This window comes from Bufo gargarizans, chromosome 8 (assembly GCF_014858855.1).
Source record: "Bufo gargarizans isolate SCDJY-AF-19 chromosome 8, ASM1485885v1, whole genome shotgun sequence".
Taxonomy (NCBI): Eukaryota; Metazoa; Chordata; class Amphibia; order Anura; family Bufonidae; genus Bufo; species Bufo gargarizans.
Genome location: NC_058087.1, coordinates 69,505,146 through 69,523,939, shown reverse-complemented (window position 1 = coordinate 69,523,939; position 18,794 = coordinate 69,505,146). Strand labels below are relative to the sequence as shown.

Here is an 18,794-nt window from a genome sequence, read left to right as displayed (position 1 = left end):
ATGCATACTGAACGGATTGCTCTCCATTCCGAATGCATTAGGGTAATATTGATCAGTTTTTTTCCGGTATTGAGCCCCTAGGACGGAACTCAATACCATAAAAGTTTAACGCAAGTGTGAAATTACCCTAAGTGTTAATATTAACAATGTTAAAATCATGCTATAAGAAACTTTTTTTTAATTCTTAAGTTCCAGGCGCATAGACAGCTTTGTTCCCCTTAACCATTTGTGTACTGGGTCTAGCCCCTTTTGATAGTGCTCAAGTAGCAATTATCTATAGTAGTTAAAAGTATCTTGTAAAATGTGTTAAACAGTAAGTCCATGTGCACAAAGTGCTAAAATGATGCTGCTAGTGTAACTATCAGCCAAAAGAACCAACTTTAGAATAGAAAGTGTTTTGTTTCACTATAAATTGCAAGGTTTGTAAAAATAAAATTGATGGGTTGTTTTTCTCGTTGCCTCATTAACAGTGTTGTGGCATTGAGAATGAACTCTGGCAGTAGTTAGACATTCTCTGTCAACAGGATAACAGTATCCTACAGTAACTTGGTCCAGCCTTGGAGAACTCCACTTTGGTTCACATCCCTGTGGTCAGTGCTTTGGTTTCCAAATCTTTCCACCATTACACATTAGTGCCCTCGTCATCTATGAACCTGATGATGTCCCCTTGTGAGTCTCCAGAAGAACTGCGGACCAGTTCCAGAGCTGCAGGAGATGTCTCTCTATAGTCTCGTGACATCAATCCCAAGAGGTCGGCCACTCTGTCTTTTATTGGGTCGGCATCTTTAGGGCTACAGAATGATCTGCTGGTTGTAAAACTAGGGCTGGACTTCTGCACTTCATTTTGCTTGTTAGATGGTTGAAGAGAAGCCATCACTGGGGATGAATTACTGTGCATTACCTGGCTTACATTGTTCATTTGTGTTTGGGGCGAATGGCTATGGCAAGGAGACAGTGTTTGGTTCACAGTCATGGGGCTGCAACTCTTGTGCTGTCTGTGATGAGTACATGAATGTCTAAGGAATGAATCCAGAGAAAGGGCAGGGTGAACATTTTTCCTGCATGAATTTTCTGTCTTGGCAGCCTTGATAGGCTGATTTAAGGCTTCCATCCAAGCTGTGTCGGGTTGTGCTACATCTGCCCTTGTCTGACCAGGACAGGATGTTCCAACAAGGCTAGGAATGGTAATTTGGGACTGCTGTCCACTGCAAAACCCACTGCTGTTGCTGTAAGTGTTATTCAGGGTAGGTGTAAGGAGACCTACAGAGGGGGACTGCATGTAGCTCTGGTTTAGGAGTACAGGCCTCATAAGCTGAAGCATCTCATTCAGGTCCTTACTTAACTGTGTGACTTGTTGAGAAAGGACGGTCATCTAAAAAAATCACAGACAACAATATGTTAAGAATAAATATGGAACATATTGTATTAACCATGTTCAACTATGCACTGGTCTATCAGCCAAGAACTTTCTATGGTTTCTGTATTGTTTCTTAAAGGGGTATTGCCATCTTACACATACATGGATTATCCACTGGACACAATATAAGTAAATATCTGATAGTAATGGGACCCTCAACTATCGTAAGCACAGGCTTCTGGTGAGCCCTTTTCTATGATTTTTTGACACCGCATTTTTCATATACTTAAACATACTCCATTGAAATCTATAGGAGTCTTGCGGAGCACTGAATAAGATGGAAATGCCAATTTAATTAAGACGAAAAACATACTTCATATTTTATTCTGCATATAGAATATTTAATCAACTTTCAAATTCTTAAAAGCTGTAGAACCCAGATATTTGGCATGACTGATGATACATTTCCTTAAAGATTAATGCATATTCAAAGCTGAGCCTGACAGCAGGGGTGTTGTTGGACTGCCGGGTCTCGCCGCCTGCAGGTGTTGTATTGCTGCGGAGGTGGTTGTCATGTAGCAGTGCGCCAATTGTGAGTATGGACCAACTTATTAGAGGCCACCTTGACATGGTGAGTGGACCTATGCATTTTGATCAAAACGTAGGATAAGAGCCTCATGCGCAGTTTATAAATGACTCTGAGAAGCAAAAGAGCAATGCACGGCATTTGGATGTACGAGCCATATCTTTTTCTCCACAGACTAATATAAAAAACTTATGCTAAGGCATATGTTAAATACAAAAATTAATGACAGAATTTCATTTTTTTCCATCACGTCCAGAAAGAGTTAATAAAATGTAATCAATTTGGATCCCAAAATGGCAACGGAAAGATAAAAAGGTGATGCCTTGTTGAATGCAGCAATGCAAAAAAAAAATAAAAAATGACTGTGGACCTTAAAAGGGGGTTGTGTCACTTCAGCAAGAGCCATTTATCATGTAGAGAAAGTTAACACAAGGCACTTACTAATGTATTGTGATTGTCCATATTGCCTCCTTTGCTGCCTGGATTCATTTTTCCATCACATTATACACTGCTTGTTTCCATGGTAATGACCACCTTGCAATCCATCAGTGGTGGCCTGATGGGTTGCAGGGTGGTCATAACCATGGAAATGAGCGGTGTATAATAAGATGGAAAAATGAATCCAGGCAGCAAAGGAGGCAATATGGACTATCACAATACATTAGTAAGTGCCTTGTGTTAACTTTCTCTACATGATAAATGCTCCCTAGCATCCCCGTCCCCGCCTGCCATTGGTTGCTCCCCCCGACACCGGATGTTTTTATGCATGTACAGGGAGAAGCAGCATCGGTGGTGCGGGGACCAGGGGCTGAGCAGGGAGCAGGGTAAGTATATTACCTGTGAGGGGCCCGGCACATGGGGGGGCAGTTTGAGAACTTGGATAACCACTTTAATGTCTAAATATACTTAATACTTAGGGGGACAAAGTGGTATTCTGGTGCAAAATTTTAAACAAAAATGGAGTCGGAGAGGGCAAAAATAACAAATGGGGAGTACTCAGCTTACTGATCCCTGCTCCTCCGATCTCCGCACCTCTTCATTTCCTTTTCTCTAGCTTTAAACATCAAAAACAAGTTGTTTTCATACTGAGCCAGTCACTGGCTGCACTGCTCACCCACCTCAGGCAGTAACTGGCTAAATGGGCCGTCCAAGCCATGGCCAGCATGTCGGACCAGAGAAGAGAAGGTGGTAAAGAGCAGGGGCCCGAGCAGCAGCATCAGGTGATTGATAAGGTTGTGACACGGGAATTCCCCTTTAAATTAGTTGTATGACATGAGAAAACCAGGGCTGCTTTCTTCCATAAACAGCACCACTTTTGTCCATAGTATTGGTGCTGAGTGGTGCTGAGGTACAATGCCAGACACAGACAATGAACATGAGTGGTACTGTTTCTATATATTTTTGTGAACCCTTCAGATTTGTTTATATTTCTACATAAATTTGACCTACGTTACCTTACAAATGCAAATGCTAGAAGTAGATAAAGATAACCAAATCAAACAAATGTGTCAAAAATATTAGATTTGGTCATTAAAAAAAAAAAAAAAAAAATGAAAATGATTCAATATCACATGTCCATGGGTGGCAAAAGTATACTGTATGAAGCCTTGCTTTCAGTATCTGGTGTGACCCCCCCCTTGTGCAGCAATAACTACAACTAAAAGTTTCTGGTAATTCTTGATTAGTCAAGAATTGGCTTGGGGGATTTTTAGCCCATTCTTCATACAAAACAGCTTCAAGACATGTTAACACAGTTAAAATGTACAGCAGAAATATAGGTAGCTCACGGACAGATGCCATGACATTTTAACTTTGGATCTGCTGGTATATTCCAAAATTAATTTTCCCTTCAATAATGCAGAGTTTTTATTTCCCCAAACATAACGGTTCTAATAGCTTTCTGGTTTGTCCAGGTGATCTTTAGCAAACTGCACATGGGCATCAATGTTCTTTTTGGAGAGAAGCAGATGATTTTTTCTTGAAATCCTGCCATGTGACCCCATTGTTGTTCAGTGTCCTCCTGATGATGGACCCATGAACATTAACATTAGCTAATGTGAGAAAGGCCTTTAGCTGCTTAGAGGTTACCTTGGATTCGTTTGTCACTACAGGTACAGTCCTGATCAAAAGTTTAAGACCACTTGAAAAATGGCATAAAATCATATTTTACATTGTTGGATCTTAACAAGGTTCCAAGTAGAGCTTCAACATGCAACAAGAAGAAATGAGAGTGAGAATTTTTTTTTTGAGCATTCAATTAATTGAAAATAATGATTAAACTGAAACAGGCTGTTTTTTATCTGATCCAAAGTTTAGGACCACATGCCTTAAAAAGGCCAAATCTGTGCAAAGATGTGGATTCATTGTCATTTTCTGTCAGGTAGTCACACGTTGTGATGGCAAAGGCAAAAAAACTCTCCCTTTTTGAACGTGGTCGGGTTGTTGAAGTGCATAAGCAGGGTCTCTCACAGTGCGCCATCGCTGCTGAGGTGTGACGCAGTAAGACAGTCATTTGGAATTTCTTAAATGATCCTGGGGGTTATGGAACAAAAAAGTCAAGTGGAAGACCCCAAAATATTTCATCAGCACTGAGCCAGAGGATCCAATTGGCTGTCCGTCAAGACACTGGACGATCCTCGACCCAAATTAAGGCCCTTACTGGTGCAGACTGCAGCCCCATAACAATCAGACGGCATCTGAGACTGAAAGGCTTCAAAAACAAAAAACGTCTTCAAAGACCTCGTCTCCTTGAACGCCACAGAACTGCTCGTTTGGACTTTGCAAGAGAGCACCAAACATAGGACATTCAAAGGTGGAAGAAAGTTTTATTCTCTGATGAGAAAAAATGTAACCTTGATGGTCCTGATGGTTTCCAACATTATTGGCATGACAAGCAGATCCCACCTGAGATGTCTAGATGTTGCAGAGAGCATTCCTCATGACTGAGGGCCCTCGTCTGTGTGGTAGCGACTGGGTTTTTCAACAGGTCAACACTACAGTACACAATGCCCGCAGGACTTCTTCCAGGAGAATAACAACACTCTTTTGGCCCATCCTGCGTGTTCCCCTGATCTAAATCCAATTGAGAACCTTTGGGGATGGGTGGCAAGGGAAGTTTACAAAAATGGACAACAGTTCCAGACAGTAGATGGCCTTCGGGCGGCCGTCTTCACTACTTGGAGAAATGTTCCCACTCACCTCATGGAAACGCTTGCATCAAGCATGCCGAAATGAATTTTGGAAGTGATAAACAATAACGGCGGAGCTACTCATTACGGAGTTCATGTTTGGAAGTTGGATTTCTGTTTTGGGGGGTTTAGTTTTTTTTGTAGGTGTGGTCCTAAACTTTTGATCAGCTGAAAAACAGCCTGTTTCAGTTTATTCGTTGTTTTTATTAAATTGAATGCTCAAAAAATGTTTTGTCTCACTCCCATTTCTTCTTGTTGCATGTTGAAGCTCTACTTGGAACTTTGTTAAGATCCAGCCACGCTAAATATGATGTTTTGCCATTTTTCAAGTGGTCTTAAACTTTTGATCAGGACTGTACTATTATATGTCTTTCTCTTGGCATGATCTTTGTTGGTCGACCAATTAGGAAGCATAATTATGTTCTTGATTTTCCTCCATTTGTACACAATCTCCCTGACTGTGGATTGTTGAGTCCAATCTCTTTAGAGATGGTTTTCCAGTCTGATGAGCATAAACAACTCTTCCTCTGAGGTCTTCAGAAATCTCCTATGCCCGTGCCTTAAAACATTTCCACAAACTTGTTTAAGTGAAGACCAGACTTTAATAGCTCTCTGTTCATTAAATAAAACAGGTCATTTCATTGATCGAAAACACCTGACACCTGAAAATCACCTTCAAAATATCTGCTAATCCCAAAGTTTGCATACTTTTGCTATTTACAGATAGATTGGATCATTTTCCTCAATACATAAATGACAGTGGTTAATATTTTTGACCCATTTGTTTAATTTGGTTATATTTATCTACTTTTTGGAATTGCATGAAAATCAGATGTAGTTTTAGGTCAAATATATGCAGAAATATAGAAAATTCTAAAGAGTTCACAGACTTTCAAACCTTTATATCTTGTGGTTTTTATTATACATACATACATTTACTTGTAACTTTGCAAGCCAGTCTATAGTAGGTTAATAAATGGTTCAGATCTTGGTTTAGATTTTTAATAAGTGGACAAGGTATCAAGGGCTATGAATAAAGACATTGTTAATATATCATTTAATTTTTAAATAAAGCAGAGCGCCATGCTAGAATGTGCGCAGAACTGGGTTTTAGTACGAGAGGACAAAAGGTTCAGCACAGATATTTCACTTAATATTTCAATGAACTCACCTCCTGATTCAATTTCACAATGCTTTTCCTGGTCTCTGCGTTTTCTGCTTTAGGAAAATTAAGAGGTAAGTTATCTTTAGTCAAAGAATCACATCATATTAGTGCAACCTCAGGATGTATCACTGTGGTCTAGAAATCTGCTATATGCATATCAACTTAGCTATCGGAATCTGTCATCAGAACAGACCCTTACATGTGGATATCTATTACATAACTTGTGGATACAATGCTACCCTCTAAAAGTATAGGTCTCTTGTAAGAAAACCAGTGGTGGTTGCTAGTCACATCAGTGGCCTAGATTTACTAATGTGTCATATGTTTAAAAAATGTTGCACACTGGTACAACATTGGCACAACTACAATTTTACTTGACTAGAATTAGATCTATCATAGTTGGTTTGGTCTTGGACACGAAAAAAATACAACATGTCAAATTGAGTTTCCCCAAAATGTCCTTATAGAAAATAATTCCATGTATAAAGTGTCAAAAAGAAAGAAAATAAAGTTTTACATTGTTAACCTGGAGTCATCTCATTGGGCCCCATAGCAAAGCTTAGTATGGTCTCCACCAATGGAGGAATTTATTAAATAAAAAAGTGTGCCACTTTACACGACTTCTATGTAAAAAAAAAAGGCAAACAGGTGCTTCATATAAAACTTAATACTCATTCTGAAAACAAAATTTCTCAGTGTATTTATTCCAGACAGGAGCATAGCTATAGGCAAAGTAGGGGAACCGGCTGCTTTGGGGCCTCAGGAGGAAGACTAAAAGATTTTGTCAGGGCCGCCTCAACAGTATTAGGCCAAAATGCACACAGCCGTGTTTCACGGCTGTGAGCGGTCCATGGAACCACGGGCTGGATTCCTGCTGAGAGCAGGAGCGCACGGAGTCATTGGTTGCTATGGCACCGTGCTCTTCCTGCTGCTGCCGTCGCAATACAGTAATGCACTGGTATGATCTATACCAGTGCATTATCGTACTGCGGCGGCAGCAGGAAGCACACTGCATGATAGCAACGAATGATGCCGTGCGCTCCTGCTCTCAGCAGTAGAGTTGAGCGGACACATGGATGTTCGGGTTCGAGAAGTTCGGCCGAACTTCCCGGAAATGTTCGGGTTCGGGATCTGAACCCGATCCGAACTTCGTCCCGAACCCCATTGAAGTCAATGGGGAACCGAACTTTTCGGCACTAAAAAGGCTGTAAAACAGCCCAGGAAAGGGCTAGAGGGCTGCAAAAGGCAGCAACATGTAGGTAAATCCCCTGCAAACAAATGTGGATAGGGAAATGAATTAAAATTAAAATAAAATAAATAAAAATTAACCAATATCAATTGGAGAGAGGTCCCATAGCAGAGAATCAGGCTTCACGTCAGCCACCACTGCAACAGTCCATTGTCAGATATTTAGGCCCCGGCACCCAGGCAGAGGAGAGAGGTCCCGTAACAGAGAATCTGGCTTCATGTCAGCAGAGAATCAGTCTGCATGTCATAGCAGAGAATCAGGCTTCACGTCAGCCACCAGTGCAACAGTCCATTGTCATATATTTAGGCCCAGCACCCAGGCAGAGGAGAGAGGTCCCGTAACAGAGGATCTGGCTTCATGTCAGCAGAGAATCAGTCTGCATGTCATAGCAGAGAATCAGGCTTCACGTCAGCCACCACTGCAACAGTCCATTGGCATATATTTAGGCCCAGCACCCAGGCAGAGGAGAGAGGTCCCGTAACAGAGGATCTGGCTTCATGTCAGCAGAGAATCAGTCTGCATGTCATAGCAGAGAATCAGGCTTCACGTTACCCAACATTGGAACAGTCCATTGGCATATATTTAGTCTCCGGCACCCAGACAGAGGAGAGGTTCATTCAACTTTGGGTAGCCTCGCAATATAATGGTAAAATGAAAATAAAAATAGGATTGAATGAGGAAGTGCCCTGGAGTACAATAATATATGGTTAAGGGGAGGTAGTTAATGTCTAATCTGGACAAGGGACGGACAGGTCCTGTGGGATCCATGCCTGGTTCATTTTTATGAACGTCAGCTTGTCCACATTGGCTGTAGACAGGCGGCTGCATTTGTCTGTAATGACGCCCCCTGCCGTGCTGAATACACGTTCAGACAAAACGCTGGCCGCCGGGCAGGCCAGCACCTCCAAGGCATAAAAGGCTAGCTCTGGCCACGTGGACAATTTAGAGACCCAGAAGTTGAATGGGGCCGAACCATCAGTCAGTACGTGGAGGGGTGTGCACACGTACTGTTCCACCATGTTAGTAAAATGTTGCCTCCTGCTAACACGTTGCGTATCAGGTGGTGGTGCAGTTAGCTGTGGCGTGTTGACAAAAGTTTTCCACATCTCTGCCATGCTAACCCTGCCCTCAGAGGAGCTGGCCGTGACACAGCTGCCTTGGCGACCTCTTGCTCCTCCTCTGCCTTGGCCTTGGGCTTCCACTTGTTCCCCTGTGACATTTGGGAATGCTCTCAGTAGCGCGTCTACCAACGTGCGCTTGTACTCGCGCATCTTCCTATCACGCTCCAGTGCAGGAATTAAGGTGGGCACATTGTCTTTGTAGCGTGGATCCAGCAGGGTGGCAACCCAGTAGTCCGCACACGTTAAAATGTGGGCAACTCTGCTGTCGTTGCGCAGGCACTGCAGCATGTAGTTGCTCATGTGTGCCAGGCTGCCCAGGGGTAAGGACAAGCTGTCCTCTGTGGGAGGCGTATCGTCATCGTCCTGCCTTTCCCCCCAGCCACGCACCAGTGATGGGCCCGAGCTGCGTTGGGTGCCACCCCGCTGTGACCATGCTTCATCCTCATCCTCCTCCACATCCTCGTCCTCCTCGTCCTCCAGTAGTGGGCCCTGGCTGGCCACATTTGTACCTGGCCTCTGCTGTTGCAAAAAACCTCCCTCTGAGTCACTTCGAAGAGACTGGCCTGAAAGTGCTAAAAATGACCCCTCTTCCTCCTCCTCCTCCTCCTCCTGGGCCACCTCCTCTTCCATCATCGCCCTAAGTGTTTTCTAAAGGAGACATAGAAGTGGTATTGTAACGCTGATAACGGCGTCATCGCCACTGGCCATGTTGGTGGAGTACTCGAAACAGCGCAACAGGGCACACAGGTCTCGCATGGAGGCCCAGTCATTGGCGGTGAAGTGGTGCTGTTCCGCAGTGCGACTGACCCGTGCGTGCTGCAGCTGAAACTTCACTATGGCCTGCTGCTGCTCGCACAGTCTGTCCAGCATGTGCAAGGTGGAGTTCCACCTGGTGGGCACGTCGCATATGAGGCGGTGAGCGGGAAGGCCGAAGTTACGCTGTAGCTTAGACAGGCGAGCAGCGGCAGGATGTGAACGCCGGAAGCGCGAACAGACGGCCCGCACTTTATGCAGCAGCTCTGACATGTCGGGGTAGTTGTGAATGAATTTCTGCACCACCAAATTCAGCACATGCGCCAGGCAAGGGATGTGCGTCAAACCGGCTAGTCCCAGAGCTGCAACGAGATTTCGCCCATTATCGCACACCACCAGGCCGGGCTTGAGGCTCACCGGCAGCAACCACTCATCGGTCTGTTGTTCTATACCACGCTACAACTCCTGTGCGGTGTGGGGCCTGTCCCCCAAACATATGAGTTTCAAAATGGCCTGCTGACGTTTACCCCGGGCTGTGCTGAAGTTGGTGGTGAAGGTGTGTGGCTGACTGGATGAGCAGGTGGAAGAAGAGGAGGAGGAAGCCGAGAAGGAGGAGGTGGCAACAGGAGGCAAAGAATGTTGCCCTGCGATCCTTGGCGGCGGAAGGACGTGCGCCAAACAGCTCTCCGCCTGGGGCCCAGCTGCCACTACATTATCCCAGTGTGCAGTTAGGGAGATATAGCGTCCCTGGCTGTGCTTACTGGTCCACGTATCTGTGGTTAGGTGGACCTTGCTACAGATGGCGTTGCGCAGTGCACACTTGATTTTATCGGATACTTGGTTGTGCAGGGAAGGCACGGCTCTCTTGGAGAAGTAGTGGCGGCTGGGAACAACATACTGTGGGACAGCAAGCGACATGAGCTGTTTGAAGCTGTCTGTGTCCACCAGCCTAAATGACAGCATTTCATAGGCCAGTAGTTTAGAAATGCTGGCATTCAGGGCCAGGGATCGAGGGTGGCTAGGTGGTAATTTACGCTTTCTCTCAAATGTTTGTGAGATGGAGAGCTGAACGCTGCCGTGTGACATGGTTGAGATGCTTGGTGACGGAGGTGGTGGTGGTGTTGGTGGTACATCCCCTGTTTTCTGGGCGGCAGGTGCCAACGTTCCTCCAGAGGCGGAGGAAGAGGCCGAGGCGGCAGCAGCAGAAGAGGCCGAGGCGGCAGCAGCAGAAGAGGCCGAGGCGGCAGCAGCAGAAGAGGTAGCAGGGGGAGCCTGAGTGACTTCCTTGTTTTTAAGGTGTTTACTTCACTGCAGTTCATGCTTTGCATGCAGGTGCCTGGTCATGCAGGTTGTGCTAAGGTTCAGAACGTTAATGCCTCGCTTCAGGCTCTGATGGCACAGCGTGCAAACCACTCGGGTCTTGTTGTCAGCACATTGTTTAAAGAAGTGCCATGCCAGGGAACTCCTTGAAGCTGCCTTTGGGGTACTCGGTCCCAGATGGCGGCGGTCAGTAGCAGGCGGAGTCTCTTGGCTGCGGGTGTTCTGCTTTTGCCCACTGCTCCCTCTTTTGCTACGTTGTTGGCTCGGTCTCACCACTGCCTCTTCCTCCGAACTGTGAAAGTCAGTGGCACGACCTTCATTTCATGTGGGGTCTAGGACCTCATCGTCCCCTGCATCGTCTTCCACCCAGTCTTGATCCCTGACCTCCTGTTCAGTCTGCACAGTGCAGAAAGACGCAGCAGTTGGCACCTGTGTTTCGTCATCATCAGAGACTTGCTGAGGTGGTATTCCCATGTCCTCATCATCAGGAAACATAAGTGGTTGTGCGTCAGTGCATTCTATGTCTTCCACCGCTGGGGAAGGGCTAGGTGGATGCCCTTGGGAAACCCTGCCAGCAGAGTCTTCAAACAGCATAAGAGACTGCTGCATAACTTGAGGCTCAGACAGTCTCCCTGATATGCATGGGGGTGATGTGACAGACTGATGGGGTTGGTTTTCAGGCGCCATCTGTGCGCTTTCTGCAGAAGACTGGGTGGGAGATAATGTGAACGTGCTGGATCCACTGTCGGCCACCCAATTGACTAATGCCTGTACCTGCTCAGGCCTTACCATCCTTAGAACGGCATTGGGCCCCACCAAATATCGCTGTAAATTCTGGCGGCTACTAGGACCTGAGGTAGTTGGTACACTAGGACGTGTGGATGTGGCAGAACGGCCACGTCCTCTCCCAGCACCAGAGGGTCCACTAACACCACCACGACCATGTCCACGTCCGCGTCCCTTACGAGATGTTTTCCTCATTGTTATCGTTCACCACAACAACAAAAATATTATTTGGCCCAATGTATTGTATTCAAATTCAGCTGAATATAAATTTGAGGCCTAGTATTTAGGCGCTGGGTGACAGGTATAGGTTTACTGACAGAATTAGACTGGGATATGCACAGTAGCGTGTGTGTGATGTTATTCAGAAGTACCCTATCAGCACCTTGATTCTGATATACCCTTTTAGGGATGTATTTAAAGTAGGCCTGATACAGCAGAAACCACTAAATTATGAAATTGCTAAATTGGGAATTGTATTTCAACCCAGAACAAAATATGTGCTTTGACGGACACTAAATAACTTGCCCAGCCACAACAGTACAGCAGTAACGACAGATTTAGCTGGATATAAATTTAAGGCCTAGTATTTAGGCGCTGGGTGACAGGTATAGGTTTACTGACAGAATTAGACTTGGAAATGCACAGTAGCATGTGTGTGAAGTTATTCTGAATGACCCTATGTGCACCTTGAATCTGATATACCCTTTTAGGGATAGATTTCAAATAGCTCTGATACAGCAGAAACCAATAAATTAGGAAATTGCTAAATTGGGAATTGTATTTCAACCCAGAACAAAAAATGTGCTTTGACGGACACTAAATAACTTGCCCAGCCACAACAGTACAGCAGTAACAACAAATTTAGCAGGATATAAATTTGAGGCCTAGTATTTAGGCGCTGGGTGACAGGTATACGTTTTACGGACAGAATTAGACTGGGATATGCACAGTAGCGTGTGTGTGAAGTTATTCAGAATGACCCTATGTGCACCTTGAATCTGATATACCCTTTTAGGGATAAATTTAAAGTAGGCCTGATACAGCAGAAACCACTAAATTAGGAAATTGCTAAATTGGGAATTGTATTTCAACCCAGAACAAAAAATGTGCTTTGACGGACACTAAATAACTTGCCCAGCCACAACAGTACAGCAGTAACGACAGATTTAGCTGGATATAAATTTGAGGCCTAGTATTTAGGCGCTGGGTGACAGGTATAGGTTTACTGACAGAATTAGACTTGGAAATGCACAGTAGCGGGTGTGTGAAGTTATTCTGAATGACCCTATGTGCACCTTGAATATGATATACCCTTTTAGGGATAGATTTCAAATAGCTCTGATACAGCAGAAACCACTAAATTATGAAATTGCTAAATTGGGAATTGTATTTCAACCCAGAACAAAAACTGTGCTTGGACGGACACTAAATAACTTGCCCAGCCACAGCAATAACCACAGATTTAGCTGGATATAAATTTGAGGCCTAGTATTTAGGCGCTGGGTGACAGGTATAGGTTTACTGACAGAATTAGACTTGGAAATGCACAGTAGTGGGTGTGTGAAGTTATTCTGAATGACCCTATGTGCACCTTGAATATGATATACCCTTTTAGGGATAGATTTCAAATAGCTCTGATACAGCAGAAACCACTAAATTATGAAATTGCTAAATTGGGAATTGTATATCAGCCCAGAACAAAAAATGTGCTTTGACGGACACTAAATAACTTGACCAGCCACACCAGTAACGACAGATTTAACTGGATATAAACTTGAGGCCTAGTATTTAGGCGCTGGGTGACAGGTATACGTTTACTGACAGAATTAGACTGGGATATGGCCAAAAAATAACCACACTATTGATGGTTAAATGCACTTGGTGTGACAGCTTGACCAACCACACTACTGAGGGTTAAATGCACTTGGTGACAGGCGCAGCTTGCCCCTGATGTAGTATATGGCCAAAAAATAAACAGACTATTGCTGGTTAAATGCACTTGGTGTGACAGCTTCACCCTGATGTAGGCTTTAGCCAAAAAACAACCACACCATTGAGGGTTAAATGCACTTGGTGACGGGCGCAGCTTGCCCCTGATGTAGTATATGGCCAAAAAAATAAACAGACTATTGCTGGTTAAATGCACTTGGTGTGACAGCTTCACCCTGATGTAGGCTTTAGCCAAAAAACAACCACACCATTGAGGGTTAAATGCACTTGGTCGCAGCTTGTGCTGGCGCACCACAAGACACAAGATGGCCGCCGATCACCCCAGAAAAAAGTGACTGACAAACGGTCTGGGCAGCCTAAAAACAGTGAGCAATTGAGTATCAGCAGCTCAATGATCCACAGCTGCAGATCGATCAATTAATCAAGTCCTTTGGAGGAGTTAATCTGCCTAATCTCGCCCTACTGTCGCAGCCGCAACCTCTCCCTATGCTAATCAGAGCAGAGTGACGGGCGGCGCTATGTGACTTCAGCTTAAATAGAGGCTGGGTCACATGGTGCTCTGGCCAATCACAGCCATGCCAATAGTAGGCATGGCTGTGATGGCCTCTTGGGGCAAGTAGTATGACGCTTGTTGATTGGCTGCTTTGCAGCCTTTCAAAAAGCGCCAAGAAAGCGACGAACACCGAACCCCAACCCGGACTTTTACGAAAATGTCCGGGTTCGGGTCCGTGTCACGGACACCCCAAAATTCGGTACGAACCCGAACTATACAGTTCGGGTTCGCTCATCCCTACTCAGCAGGAATTCAGCCCGTGTTACCACGGCCATGTGCATTTGGCCTTATACAAAGACATTATACACAGTGGAACTGTAGGAAATGGATGGAGTGGCTGCTGGGCCTAGTCTGAGAGTGTGATCTTGAAAAGCCACAGGTGTGGGGGTTGCAAAGAAGTTGCTGGGAAGGGGGGGGGGGGATTAAAAAAATTGCTGTGGGGCCCAGTCAATTGTAGTAATGTCACTGGTTGCGCAACTCATGTCGCCGTGTAGTTCTTCCCTTATACTATCTGAACAAATCTGTAAATACTGTATTTATGGTGTCCAAAATTTGCAAAGTTTGGGGAAATCAGCGCATTTGGCAATTCCCTGAAGTTATTTTACAAAGTAATCAGCTTCATGGAAGAAGTGTTAAATCATTATCTGTAGTCTGTATCTTATTAAAATTCAATATGGCCGCTCTCATGTTGAGACATGTTATCATTAGAATCCTGGCAGATGACTCACCTACTTGTGATGTCATAATGGGGTATAAAGTGAGGTGACGCACTGACCCAAGCCTCAGTCTCCCGGGCTGGCTCTCACCATTAGACGTCCTCTGACGAGAAGAACAGGACCAGATCAGGTAAGTTTGGCCACTTTTGTCCTTGTGTTTGGGAATAGTTTTGGCGATCTTTATTTTCTTTCTCTTCCATACAATGTAGGAAGAGCCCAGCCCCTGCCTGAGGTGGAACACTCAACCCCCTCCAATGGAAGAATTCCAGAAGAAAGTGAAGAAGGAGCCTCCACCTCACTGCAAGGGCCAGAGCCACAGAAATCCAAGACCATTTTATAATAAATAAAGATTTTTTGTGTGTGTTTCTTTAAAAAATATGATTGTTGTGTTTTTTCCTCTGAAATACTAAATTCTGACATTTCTCCTGTGCCCCTATATTCTATAGGTATCCTAGGGGTGTATTTATTTATTAATTTATTAAAGTGATATAGGGACATTTATGGCATACTGCTAGGTCAGTGCTGGCGAACCTATAGCACGGGTGCCAGAGGCGGTACTCAGAGCCAGTGTCGGACTGGGGTGCCTAGGGCCTACCCTACAGCTACCAAAAATAAATATTACTTGTTCATTTTTCAGGCTCATGCACATGAATATTTGCAGTTTAGCACATAATACAGGGTCCAAAACAGAACGGTATTGTGCACTGCTATAGATCAGATTGTTTCTCATTAAGCAGCTCATTGTAGTTGATAACCTAATCTGTTAAGGTCGCTTTACACAGGGCAACAGAGCAGGAGATTGTTCGGAAGGAAGCGTTCCTTCCTGACAATTGCCTGCTCTTTAACGGAGGAGAACACTGTTAGGGCTGCAGTAAACGATTATTCTAATAATCGAGTATTCTACCAATGATTTTTACGATTAATCAAGTACTCTAATAAGAAAAAATGAATTAATAGACTGTTTTCCTTTATAAAAACTCATCAAACCCCCTGCTATCATCCCCAACAGCCTTCGTTCCCCCTGTGTGATCAGCCCAAGTGCATCAGTTCCCCCCAGTGCCATCAGCTCCACTATCCCCCAGTGCCATCAGCTCCACAATCCCCCAGTTTCATCAGCTCCACTATCCCCCAGTGCCTTCAGCTCCACTATCCCCCAGTGCCTTCAGCTCCACTATCCCCCAGTGCCATCAGCTCCACTATCCCCCAGTGCCTTCAGCTCCACTATCCCCCAGTGCCTTCAGCTCCACTATCCCCCAGTGCCATCAGCTCCACTATCCCCCAGTACCTTTAGCTCCACTATCCCCCAGTGCCTTCAGCTCAACTATCCCCCAGTTTCATCAGCACCACTATCCCCCAGTTTCATCAGCTCCACTATCCCCAGTGCCTTCAGCTCCACTAACCCCCAGTTTCATCAGCACCACTATCCCCCAGTTTCATCAGCTCCACTATCCCCCAGTTTCATCAGCTCCACTATCCCCCAGTTTCATCAGCACCACTATCCCCCAGTGCCATCAGCTTCGTTCCCCTTGTGCCTTCAGCTCTCCCCCACCCCAGTGCCATCAGCTTGCCCCCCCTAAGAGCCAGTCCAAGTGATGAATGAGGCGACAGCGATCCAGAGTGCCCTGGACAGCAGGAGGTAAGTCATCCAGCCATAGAGCATGACTCGGTGACATATATTACAGAGAAGAAGCGGTGACCCCCCAACATGTCAGTCTTTACTGTAGTCCAGGCATTCTGTTCATGAAGGCACTCTCTCTCAGGTTCAGTCACAATCCGCCTGTGATGAGGACTTCACACCTGAGCACTGATTTATGGGGAGCTCTCTATAGTAGTTTCCATTCCTAATATTGCTGAGCCTGCAGCTCACACCCCTGTGTTTATTACATACACCCCTCCATGCTGACTGTGCCCTTCTGCAGACTCTTCAGCTTCTTGCTAATCGTCCCATTGACTGCAGAGTGCTAGTGCTGCTCGCTCGCGATCCCGCCGCCCAGTCAGGATGCTTTTCATAGATTGTCTGTCCAGGCTCTGGAAGCCCTGAGCTCAGCAGTAATGAAGCTCACAAGTGCGCATCACCTGCAGCTCCCGGCCAACCGGATCCTCCTTTCCCGCACCATGTCACCCCAGATCTCTGCAGTGTGCTCATGGCAGCGTCCTAATTCCTACTATGCTGTTTCTTGCAGTGAGGTTGTGGACATGGAGTGGCTAATACTTACCTGTCCTGTAGGGGGGCCGCTCCACAGCTCCTCCGTCTTCTTCTCCGTCTTCTTCTCCGCTCCTTGCACTGCTGTCCTGACGTCACACAGCGTCGGGTCATAGTGCGCACATACATGCACTATATGCTGACGATGTGTCAGGATACAGTGCAGCGCGCGGGCTGATGGGTGACCACGGAGCGGTGAGTAATAGCAAGCGCTTCACTCCCGCTCCGTGGTCACATGACACAAATGAATTTTCGATGCAAATCGAGTAATCGTTTCAGCCCTAAACACTGTATTTACATGCAGTGATCTCCATTGTATGGGGAGCAGTGATCACTACTGCCAATGTTCTTCCCCATACTGACTAGTTGTTTGCCGGCAGCAGATCGTGATTACACAGCACAATCTACTTCCAGTAAATAATCATTTTGATGTGCGCACAAACGATCGAATTACGGTACCCGATAAATGAGCATTTCATTCGTTCATCAGGTAATCAGCCTACACGGCATCCACTGCAGCCATTACACCCAAGAGCTACTAAAGCGAGCAACACAGTAACCTGTGAGCTACACTACACTGTCTATTTTTTTTTTTACATAATAAAACCTTTTTTTTTTTATCATGTTTCTTTTTCTGAAAGCCATATATATTTTTTTTTTCCTGCCAATGATCTTGTGTAGGGGCTCCTTTTTTGTAGGAAGAGTTGCATTTTTTGGGTGCATATGATATATTTTTTTTTGAGGGGATAGGTCATGTAATTTTTATAGAGCAGGTCGTTACAGACGCAGCAATGTCTAATGTGTCTATTTGTTTTTATTTCCATTAAAGGGATTGTCTCATCTCAGACAATGGGGGCATATTGCTAGGATATGCACCCATTGTCTTATAGGTGCGGGTCAAACCTATGCTGGGATCCACACCAAAATTAAGAACGGAGCCCTGAAGGTGGTGGAGGGTGCGCTGCGCATACGCAGCCGCATTCCATTTATTTTCGATGAGGCCGCCACAAATAGCCGTGCGCTGGCTTGGCTATTTCCGTCGGGCCCATAAAAGTGAATGGGAGCGGTGGCTGGTCATGAGCAGTGCGCTCACGTTTACTTCTATGGGGAGACCGATTGGTGGTGGCGGGACCGGAGTCCTCCAGCCACCACCTTGCGGGGCTCCGTTACTGATATAGGTGGGACCCACATCTATAAGAGAAGCCATATGCACCCATTGTCTGAGATAAGACAATCCCTTTAAGTTTTACACAGTGAAAAATAACTTTTTGTGTTACCATTTTCTGAAAGCCATATTTTTTAAATTTTTTGGGGCATTTGTCTTATGTAGTAGCTTGTAGGATGAGGTGACAGTTTGATTGGTACCATTTCGGAGTACATTCGATTTTTTTTTATTGCTCGGCATTAGACTTTTGTGGCACTGTTTCTATATTATATTTTTTTGGCATTCACCTAAGGGGATAGTTTGTGTGATATTTTTCTAGAGCAGGTCGTTACAGACGCAGCGATACCCAATATATGGGTATTGTTTTTTTCTGTTATTTATAATTTTATATGACTTTATTATGGGAAAGTTGAGTTTTTTTTGCTTGAAACCTAGGTATCCTACAGGTTAATAAAAAAAAACACAAAAAAAAAAAACAAAAGCACAAAATGAAACAAAAAATACTGTATTATTTACATTTATGTCGTCTACGGAGCTGTGCGAGGACTCATTTTTTCAGGGGCCGATCTGTGTATGACTTTTTTTTTAGCAATGTTTATTCAAATTTTTGTAACATGCAGTCATAATTGTGATATAAAACTACAGCATGTTGCAGGAGAACTACAACTCCCAGCAGGTCCTG

General features: G+C 44.9%; 1 protein-coding gene across 1 annotated transcript in view; it reads right to left on the bottom strand.

Moving 5' to 3' along the window:
- Nucleotides 1-622: 622 nt before the first annotated feature.
- The window catches only part of LOC122945020 (potassium voltage-gated channel subfamily H member 8-like), a 687,640-nt gene continuing 669,468 nt past the window's right edge, over nt 623-18,794 (bottom strand). Inside the window, exons 15-16 of the mRNA XM_044303816.1 lie at nt 6,303-6,349; nt 623-1,372 (exon numbers count right to left, since the gene is read on the bottom strand). Coding sequence (XP_044159751.1) covers nt 623-1,372; nt 6,303-6,349 — 797 coding nt within the window. The remainder of the gene's footprint in view (nt 1,373-6,302; nt 6,350-18,794) is intronic.